General features: G+C 47.1%; 1 protein-coding gene across 1 annotated transcript in view; it reads left to right on the forward strand.

Moving 5' to 3' along the window:
- magixa (MAGI family member, X-linked a) overlaps positions 1-9,786 on the forward strand; it is a 42,910-nt gene extending 33,124 nt beyond the window's left edge. The window contains exons 13-18 of the mRNA XM_042707521.1: positions 3,920-4,120; positions 4,552-4,628; positions 4,970-5,116; positions 5,689-5,827; positions 6,210-6,254; positions 7,553-9,786. Of these exons, the coding sequence (XP_042563455.1) occupies positions 3,920-4,120; positions 4,552-4,628; positions 4,970-5,116; positions 5,689-5,827; positions 6,210-6,254; positions 7,553-8,583 (1,640 nt within the window). The 3' untranslated portion in view covers positions 8,584-9,786. The remainder of the gene's footprint in view (positions 1-3,919; positions 4,121-4,551; positions 4,629-4,969; positions 5,117-5,688; positions 5,828-6,209; positions 6,255-7,552) is intronic.
- The last annotated feature ends 1,135 nt before the right edge of the window (positions 9,787-10,921 follow it).

Below are 10,921 nucleotides of genomic sequence, written 5' to 3' on the forward strand. Positions count from 1 at the left end.
AAGGAGTAGAAGTGTGTGTGTGCACCATGTGTGTGTGTGTGTGCGTGTGTGCGTGTGTGTGTGTGTGTGTGTGTGTGTGTGTGTGTGTGTGTGTGTGTGTGTGTGTGTGTGTGTGTGCATGTGCATGTGCATGTGTGTGTAAGTGCTTGTCTCGGGTGGTGTTGTGGCATGCTTGTGTTGTGAGTTCACAGCCATGGAAAAGATAATATTGACCTCGGAGCAGGAGAGGGCTGCCCTGGCCCACTGATAGTGAGGGCAAAACCTGCAGTGAAAACAAAAACACGTTTTATTAGAGGAGCTACTCAACTCTGTCTCTGTTCCTCTTTCTTTCTCTTTTTCTCTATCTTTCTTTCTAACCCTGTGATACTTGTCTCAGAATACTCACTCAAAGTCAGGGGGGAGGGTTGAAGCCCTACTTATAAAATACTAAAGGATCTAGTCTGTTGCAACATTGCCCCTTTTGATGCACTTAAGGCCTTTTTGCACTTCGAGTGAAACACAAAATACACAGAGGAACGATTCTCACCAGCTAGATAGAGTTCTTACTTGGGGACTTTGTGTAAACAGAAAGATAGACTGTAATTGCTTGAATATGAAATGCCATGTTATTTAAGTTTAAAGCGCCACTGGGAGTTGTAGTTGGGAAAGTTTGTGCCGTAAAACTTTCGCTGCGGTGTTGTTTGAATCAGTCAAATCAAGATTAACAGCCTTTTGAACACTTTGCCAGTTGAGACAACCATTTCCCAATGGTTCAGAGATACTCCTACATGTTCTACCCTGCTGACCTTGTTGAAAATAAAATGTGTTCATGTATTTGTGTTTCTGTGTGTGTGTGTGTGTGTGTGTGTGTGTGTGTGTGTGTGTGTGTGTGTGTGTGTGTGTGCGCGCATGTGTGTTTTGCCCTATCTAATTAGCACTCCAGCAGAGTCAATAGATCTTTACCTTGTGCGCTGATGCCACTGGACATATTTGACTCCCGCTCGGCTGTCACGGGATGTGGGGCATGTATGTATGTGTCAGTGCTGGGCTGAGGCTTCCATGTGAATGGACCCCGGCCCGGGCTGCTGGACGAGGGGCCCCGGGGCCACTGGCAATGGCGTAGTTTTCATCTTGTTTTCCTCCAGTATGGAGATAAAGTGTCTGGCCCTGCGGTAAAATGTCATAATTTGCATCCCTCTCTAATGCGTGTGCCGCCACGATGAGTTCATTCTTCCGCCGAGAGAGCCATGCTGGATCCCAGAGTTTTTTTGGGGGTGATGGACACAGATAGAAAAGGAGAGAGAGAGGGAGCGAGCGAGAGAGAGAGAGAGAGAGAGAGGGAGCGAGCGAGAAAGAGCTAGAGAGAGAGAGAGAGAGGGAGAGAGAGGGGGGGAGGGAATGAGCGTGCACAGCCGTTGGTCCACACTAATTGCATTTGTCTTGCATGCCGGAGCGCCATTTATGAGTCGATCCAACGCGACAGAAAGTAAATTTTTTTGGTGAGCATTTTTAAATATTTCATGTTTCCAGAAGATAGAGCGCACAACCAGACCCCCCCCCCCCCCTCCACACACACACCGCCACCATCATCCTCACAGAGGCTAACCACCGCTGACTAAACAGACTGCCAGCGTCCTGAGAGACGAGAAGAGACGGTGAGAGGGAAGGAGAAAAGTGGCAGAGGGCTGGATAGAGGAAGGGATACAGCACAAGCAGCAGATAGAGAGAGCAAATAGAGTGACAGAGAGCAAATTAGAGGAGAAGAGACACTCTCTCCATGTTTGAGGTGCTTCATTCTTTGTTTTCCTGCCTTTTCCCCTCATTCCACTTCACAGAGATCTCAGGCTCCTTTTCTGGCCCTCTACCTGCTCTCTTCTTCTGCCTCTCTCTGTCTCTTTCTGCCTCTTTCACTCTCTCTCTGCCTCTCTCTGTCTCTTTCTGCCTGCCTCTCTTTCACTCTCTCTGCCTCTCTCTGTCTCTTTCTGCCTCTCTTTCACTCTGTCTCTGTGTCTCTGTCTCTATCTGTCTCTCTTTCTCTCTCTCCCTCTGCCTCTCTCTGTCTCTTACTCTCTCCATCTCTCTGTGTCTATCTGTCTCTCTTTCTCTTTCTCCCAGGGGCTTCAGATGATTTGTATTTCATTTGATCCAGTGATTACACATGCCGCATGGAAATACCCCATCCTCCTCTTTTTGCCTCCACTTTTTTTTTTCATTCGGCTTTGATTTCTCCTCGTGTTTTTCCATCTCTGTTTCGGCTGTTTGCCTGCTCATTTGAGTCTCATTGGAGCAGAAAATCTCCCTGTAAACTGGATCTCTCTTCACTCCACCCCCTTCTCTGTCTTTCTCTGGCATTCTATCTCTTTTCTGTCTCTCTCTCTCTTTCCCTTGCTCCCCTTTCTGTCTCGATGTCTCTGTGTCTTTCTCAGTGGGCACTTATAAGTCGGGGTGGGAGTGGAGGTGGGGGGGGGGGGGGTCCTCTGTCCTTGCTAGGCCTTCCAGAGGATCAGTTGGACAGGCACAGTGATTTGTTTGATAGGTAGCCAGTGTGGAGTAATATCCAATCCACTTAGGTGGAGAGGCACAGATACTTGGCAACATGCTTGGCAAAATGTGACAGAATTCTTTTCTTCTAAAGAGATTTGAAAAGTCAGTAGGCTTAGTCTCCACCTCTCCCTCTTATACTCTCTTTCTCTCTTTCTCTTTCTCTCTTTGTCATAAACACTCCACACCGCCATTATTTGTAAAGGTTTAATGGGTCATTTTTAGGAGAACAAGGGGTAATTTGAGGAAACTGATACACAGGAACTTACCAGCATGACTTTTGCTCCCGCTCCTGAGTCGAGCGAGTCAAACAGAAGGTCATTGTCTCGGTCATATTTTATCTGAACGAGAGAAGAAAACCCTTCTGGAACACTGAGACCTCCCTGGTGCACAGGCCCTGCAATAATGCCCTTTAACGTGGCGGACAGTCTCCATTTAAAACACTGGTCTCAGAGCCTGTTGACCCCTTTTCTTCCAAGCCAGAGTGTCCCACACAGACTGGAGCAAACTAGCAAGATTCAGTGAAGCAATGCACCAGAGCACATCTCTGCCTAATTTCATGAGCACCACCAAGTTTTAGACCTGCGTTTTAATTATTCAGTCAACCAACCATCAATTATTACGCATGCTGTCATTGTGTGTACCCAGAGTCAGACTGAAGGGGCTATTTTGGATATCTGTTGGATGTCTTTCCCTTCTGACTCGTAGCCCACATATGGAGACCGTGAGAGAAGAGAAGGTTGAAGTGCCACTGTGGTGGTGACTTTCTTTTCTGGTGTCGTTTCGGCTTTTTCATACACAGCTGGTTATTATTGGGGAAAAGCTGTTTTTAAAATCGACATGTTGACTTTTGATTGAAATGAATGAATGATTTTGGTTGTATTGAAATTAGTTGTATTCACACATCACTCACAGTGAAGTGTCTTTGTGCTCCCTTTAAGTTCAAGTTGATGTACAGATGTCATCTGTGTACATAGAAAATAGGGATATGCCAATACCACTTTTTTCAAACTGAATACGAATACGAATACATTCATTTGTGTCCTTGCTGATACCGAGTACCGATACGAGCACTTCACAATTCCCGGAAGGCAAGTAGGGCGGGTAGGGCATTACAGAACACCTCCTGACCGTAGCCTTGAGTTTAACACAATGTTGCCATGAAGTGGTATTGAAGAATTTGTATGATTACGAGTAGGAGGATATGATCACAGTATCGGCCTGATACCCAATACTGGTATCGGTGTGTGCATCCCTAATTGCAGATGTGCGCATTACTCAGTATTCTCTCTCTGCCTTCTGTTTGTGTCTCCCCCACTATCCTTCTCTTTGGATCTCTCTCTTTCTTTCGTTCCTTTCTTCTCCTTACCTGTTCGTCTCTCCCCATCTCCCTCCTCAGCGTCCGCCCTGCTGTCCCACCGGTTTGTGACGGTGCGCCGGGGCAGCCCCGCGGCGCGTAGCGGCCAGATCCAGCCGGGTGATGAGCTGGAGGCGGTGGAGGGACGCTCGGTGGTGTCGCTGCCTCACAGGGACCTCGCCCAGATCTTGCGCCGTGCCGGCAACACCCTACGCCTTACCATCATCCCTCGCTCCAACACGAGTAGGACTCACTCACACACACACACACACACACACACACACACACACACACACACACACACACACACACACACATACACAGATACATACATGCATACATACATACATACATACATACATACATACACACAAACACAAACACACATTACATCAAGGTAGTGGTGTCTCTCTCTCTCACACACACATATGCACACATAGAAACATACATTCATGTCTTTTTGATTACCCACATTACCACATTCTAATGAGTTCAAGCACAATTACGTATTTTGACATATCTCTTTGGACCATTCACATGTTAGCAGTCTTTCTAGTAAAAAAGAGTTTGTCCACCAGAGGGCGATAGTGCTTTCATCACACACGCCACTCAAATGAAGTCATCTCAACTGTAAATATCTGTCTAATAACAGCTTTCTCATTTTCTGATGCCAGACACCGCTAACTTGCCAGAGTACGCAGACATTGACTCTGATCACAGGTCAAGGAAAGGTCACCGATCCAGGTCGAAGGTGAGACGCCTCTCATCTGTATTTTTGAGCCGAGCGGCTACTATGTTTGCATGCGTGTGTTTGTGTGCTGCGTCCTGGCTGTCCACCTGCATAGCTCTCTCTATCTGTCTCTGTCTCTCTGGCAATCACTATCAGCCTCCTGTTTTCTATGTTCTTTCCATCTTTGTTTTATCACTATATACTCCTTTATCGCCTGTCTCTATGTTTGTTCAATTTTCCTTTACACATTTTTTCCCTCTATCCTTTCACCCCCACCATATTCCTCTCCCCACCCCTCCTCCCTCTCTCTCTTTCATCTGTCTCTCATTCTCTGACCATCCTCCCCTCTTTACACCCAATAGTCAGACTCCAGGTATTACAATGTGGATTTGGAGCGCGGACCCACAGGTTTCGGCTTCAGCCTGCGGGGGGGCAGTGAGTACAACATGGGCCTCTATGTGCTGGGCCTCATGGAGGGGGGGCCAGCCTCACGCAGCCAGAAGATACAGGTCAGTGTCTGGACACACACACACACCAGACACACACACCTGACACACACACACACACACACCAGACACACATACACACAGTGCACATAATCACAAATGATAATGCACAAATGCACATAATCACACACACACACTGACACACACAGACACAAACCGCATGCACATTAAATCACACATGAGTTGACACATGGAGCCACTTCCTGACACTCTCTCATATGTATACACACTATGAAGTTAGCTGAACACGTGTCCAGTGAAATTCTCACATTGTCTATGTCATTCCTCCATTGTGTGTCGTTATAACAACAGTGTCCAAATGATCCTGCAAGGCTGCACCATCTCAGTCTGCTTTGTACTTGGTGGTTGTTTGTGATTGTTGTTGTTTGTTTATATTGTTTGTCTATATCTTTGTCTGTCCGTCCGCCTGCCCCGATGCGCTTCTGCTTTGGCATGGGTGTCTGGGTGTGTGGCGGCAGTGTGCATGCGTGACGGTAACGTGCTGTTTCATGCGGTGTGTCTGTGTGTGAGGTGTTTTTTTTAACTGACATGGGACAACCTCTCGCTGCCATCAGGTGAGTGACCAGCTGGTGGAGATCAATGGGGACAGCACAGCGGGGATGACCCACAGCCAGGCGGTGGAGCAGATACGCAAGGGGGGACACCGGATACACCTGGTGCTCAAGAGGGGAAACGGCTATGTGCCCGACTACGGTATGTGTGTCTGTGTGTGTGTGTGTGTGTGTGTGTGTGTGTCTGTGTGTGTGAGTGTATGTGTGTGTGGAGAAAAGAACTTATACTCTTGCAGAACCTTTGAACAAGTTCATTACAGATCTACTGTTCTGATCACATGGATGCGTGTCTTTATATACCACATGTCTTCAAATCTGTCTGTGCTTTTTGTTCTTGCTGCCTTTTAACACACTTGGTGTTGGGTTCTACTTTTGTTAACTGGTTTCTGCTTCTCTTCTTCTTAATCTCACCTGAGCCTATAATTCCTGTCTCCTTCTTTTTTTGCTCCGTCTGTCTTCCTCTGTCCCTCTTTCCCTCCCTCTTCTTCTTCTCTTCGTCACTCTCTCGGCGACCCTCTCTTCAGTGGAGCTGTCCAGCCTATCTCTCTGTATGACCAACTCCAAGCAGGGTGAGCCCTGCTTCTATGTCATCGGCCGGACAGAGAATACGCGGTTGGTAGCCGTTCCTGTTAGTCTATCATCTTTTTTTTTCTTTTCTTTTATTCTTTCTTTCTTTCCTCTCTTTACATCCCTCGCTTTTTATGTTCTTGTGTGGTCGTGTGCGTGCGTTCGTTCGGTCGTTCATCCGTTTTGATCGTCCGTTTGTTCTCCATCGCCCCTGCGTTGAACACCCAGGGCCCCTTTTGCACTTGTAATCCCAGTGATGTCTGTGCCTTACGGGGGAGGCTGCCATGTTGACAGTCAGAGGCGGGGGAGGAGGAGGTGAGGGGAGGGGAGGGGAGGGGAGGGGAGGGGAGGGGGATCACTGGGTTCACAGACTTGAGAGCCAGTGAGTCAGAAGATGAGATGTTCTGGTGGGAGGACGGGACTGGGTGGAATTACAGCCCGTCAAACTCTGCGGCCGGCCGCAGCACTGGCACGAGGAGGCTACAGCTCCCATAGCGACCCACTCCGCCGCTGCGAAGCAGAGATGTGCTTTTACATTTACATCTATTCCATTCCAGCGGATGCTTTTAGCCAGAGAGATTTTTACAAGTGCGGTGCAGAATATACGGGGGAACTGAGCCCATAACGCCGGTGCTGTTAGCGCCTCGCTGCACCGCCTGAGCAGATGAACGCTCACAGTGTCATCACGGTCCTGGGGGGCATTTCCAGGAACCACAGGGGAGCGTGGAAAACGCTGTGCCTCCGCTGCACATATACTGTGCGTTTGCTTAGCATAAAAGCCCCTGTGAAATGTAAATGTGAAAACGGAGTGAGTTTAAAGTGCTGCTGCAGCCACAGGCTGTGCTTGCGCTGAGGTAATACATAATAATACATTCATATCTAATAATGTTGAGGATCTAAGCTTAAACGCACTTAAAGGTTAAAAGTTCACAGAGGTAGTCAGCAAGTGAACATGCAGGAGTTTGCCAAGTCATCCTCCATGGGGTAGAAGTACAGACATTGCTTGGCTATTCAACATGGACCTCTCACTTAAACATGTCAGTTGGTGTTAGATTATCTTTGCACTGCTATAGATGCACAGTATTCACATAATTGTTCACACTCAAAATACAAACCATACCTTGTGTTGTCATACATTTTCTAGATTATTCCTTATAGAAAGATTATTATGGCTACTTATCTCTTTTATGGTTATTCCTACCATCTTACCATGGTCTGTCTCTCTCATTCTCTCTCCCTCTCTATTTTCTCTCTCCCTCCCTCTCTCTCTCTCTCTCTCTCTCTCTCTCTCTCTCCACAGACCGTGAAGTTGGAGCAGCCTCCCCCTCCTTCTCAGTGTTCACCGAGGAGCCGGGTGTGGCTGCAGTAGATGAGCGCCACTTGCTGTCCAGGGCCAGGTCGGCTGGGACGGTGGACGGCAGAGATAGGGGGGACAGGGAGGCCAGGAAAGGCGTGGGAGGGAGTCACAGGGGCTGGGGGGGAGGAGGAGGAGGAGGAGACGAGGGGAGAGAGGGGGGCCGCACTCCAGATACTGACCTGGACTTGGAGAAGGAGAGCCTAGCGACGACACACAGGGAGGCCGGGAGGGAGGCGAGGGAAAGGGAGAGGGAGAGGGAGAGACACACACAGAGTTTACCCAGGAACGCGCATAGGGGCTGGGAGGAGCACAGTGGTGTGGAGGGTCACTCAAGGAGGGAGAGGGACAAGGCCAGGGCCAGGGAGAAGAGCAAGAGTCTGGCGGACAAACGCAGGAGAGAGAGGGAGGAGCAGGGACGAATCTCGAGAGCGTCATTGCCAACAGAGCAGGAGGAGGTGGAGGAACAGGGAAGGGAGGACGCGAGGAGGGACAAGAGAGAGAAGGAGGAATGGAAAGGTGACGCAGAGGAGTGTGAGAGAGAAAGAGAGAGAGAGAGGGAGCATCAGAAAGAGAAAGAGAGGGAGAAAGAAAGAGAGAGGGACAGGAAGAAAATAGAAGAGAAGGAGAGGAGGAAAGAGAGGAGGAGGCGAAAGGAAAGCGTTCCGGTGGAAGAGCCCATGGAGACGGCTGTGGCAGCGCCGGCCTCGGCAGACAAAGCCGCATTCTCCTTCCTCATGCCGCTTGATGCCGGCGCTTCCGACGGCGAGTCGCTAGCCGGCCTCTCGGAGATCAGCGTGTCGGCCGCCAGCATATCGGGCGTGTCCCTGGCCGACGGGGTCGAGCTCGGGCACGAGGGGCCCCAGCGGAGCCTGCTGTCCCCCGGCCCATGGCTCAAGCCCAGCCAGCAGAAACTCTCTCAGGTCCTGGAGAGCAGGAGGCTCTGGGGGCGCGACGGAGGTCTGTGGCTGCACTGAGTGGACTGGTGAAGCCTAGCCTTGGTCACCCCCAGAACATACTCACTCTCTCTCTCTCTTTCTCTCTCTCAGTCTCTCTCTCTCTCTCTCTCTCTCCTAGTCTCTAGCCTTTATTCTCTCTTTACCTCTCTGTACAGGTATTTAGTCCTTTGGTGAATGCTTTTATCGAAACCGAATTACAGCACAGAGAAAGCATATAATGTGATCTCAGATCCTGATGCTCATGTACACTCTCTCACTCCTACACATTTCTACTTGCACACCACTCTCTCTCTGTCCCTTTCTCTCTCTCGTTCTCTCTTGCATGAACCCACTTTCAGTCACTTTCTGTTGCCGTGCTTTCTAAAATCTAGTTCCTTATCTCTAGTCCATATTAGTCAATTATCAGCCCATCCCAATCCTCTATACATTTCACACTCTTTAACAGTGAAACGCATTTTTCATTTTACATTGGCAACTGCTGTTATCTTCACTCATGTGACAAGATCAAACAAAAATTATGCAAATTCAAAAATAAGTCGCATACAACTTTCCAGATATCACAAGTGTCACAGTATGTAGTAATACCGCCATCTAGAGGACGAGTAAGTGTACAGAAAAAAGGCAGTACCTCTCTTTACTCTGGTTTTTAAATCCATGTAGCTCCCACACACAACTAATTAATATTTATAGTATATTATCATTATTTGCTTATTTTAAAGCATGGATCGATTTTATATTTCATGTTATTTTGATCAGTGTTACTTTGCTTGATTTCTATCTGTTTGCTTTTATTGTTAAGTGTGGATACTAAGCAGAGGAAATATTTATACCATTTATTAGCTGCTTGCTTGCTTTGGATTGTAACCTTTCTTCCCCTGAATGAGTAGATGTAGAAGGTTCTAGAGGGCGAGGAGCTGAGAGTGAAAGTACTGTTAAAGAGGCTAGTGCTCAGTCCCTAACCTCTTCTGGTGCCTTTTGCTTCTTTAACTGGTGTTTACCAAAAAAAAAAAACAACATCATAAAAACAGAAAACAACAATGCGAAGAGAAAGTGTATATCACAGCATACTTTTACCACACAGTGTCATATCCTCTAGCTTTGCAAGATGGAGTAAAACCGCATAATCCACTGTCCTACAAATTCAGTGACGTGAATGAGAATTCATTACAAGTGCCTCATGCGATAGTCCTTTACATGTCCATCACTGGGGGGGGGGGGGGGGGGGGGGGGGGGGGGGGGGGGGTATTTTGTTTCATGCTCACACATTTACATCTCATTTGCAAAAAAAAAAACGAAGACAAAAAAGAAAACCTCCATCAGCATTTCAGTTCCCTCTACGCGCGCCTGGAATAAAATCGAAATCAAGTGATCCTTTTCTCCCTTCAGCCCTCCTCCACTTACCCGTATGACCCCCTGTAAATTTTAAAATGTACGATGAGTCTTTTTGTTTGTTTGTTTGTTTTTCTGTCAGGGGACAACAAGGGCATTTTGATACTGGTCTTCTATGCATTTTGTAAGACTCACTGGTTTCAACTGCGATAGTGTTTTCCTTTGTTTTTGTATACCAAAGCATAGCTTGGTATTATTGTGTACAGTTGAAACACTGGCAGGCAGAATCAGAGTTTTGTAAAATGTACAAACGTGGAAGACTTGAGGTCTGTGGTTATCAGACGTACTGTACCTATTTATGCATCGTATGTTTACCTCGTCCCTCGGAGCAATAAGAAGCCATTTTCTCCTCTGTTTAGGACAGTATGCACCATGTAGCTTCCTAGAAGCGCTACACAGTATTTTGGGGCTAACAAATTAAATCTGGTGGTACAGTAGAGAAGTGTGTAGCATTTTGGAACTTTTACGTTTTTACGTTCAAAAAATCTTTTAGATGGAGTCTTTATCCAGCTTGTGAATAAATGTTGAATTTGTATTCGAGTACAGAGGACAATGCACTAGTTACATTGAACAAGCATGTTTGTACAGATGGCTGGAGTTCATGTGAATGTTTTGAGGGGTTGTTAAATTAAAATATATCAAACCAGGAACCTAATGTAGCAAATTATATCCAAGATTCTATCAGAGCTATCAGTAATATTGTACATAGCAAGATATTCCAGAGGTTTTATGTTTTACACCAGCACCATATATTACAGAAAGACAACTTAACTACAGAACTATGTAGCACAGTCAATACCAGATCAATATTAAGAGAAATGCTGATGATTATATAAACAGTTCATACATGTTATCGGTATGGTATGTAACACAGAATATTCTGACCATACTGATGAACACGCTGAGAGACCTTCAGTATAAAAGTCACGCTTCAGGCCAAGCTAGATCACCATTTATGTACAGGCCA

The sequence above is a fragment of the Clupea harengus genome, chromosome 4 (assembly GCF_900700415.2).
Source record: "Clupea harengus chromosome 4, Ch_v2.0.2, whole genome shotgun sequence".
Classification (NCBI taxonomy): Eukaryota; Metazoa; Chordata; class Actinopteri; order Clupeiformes; family Clupeidae; genus Clupea; species Clupea harengus.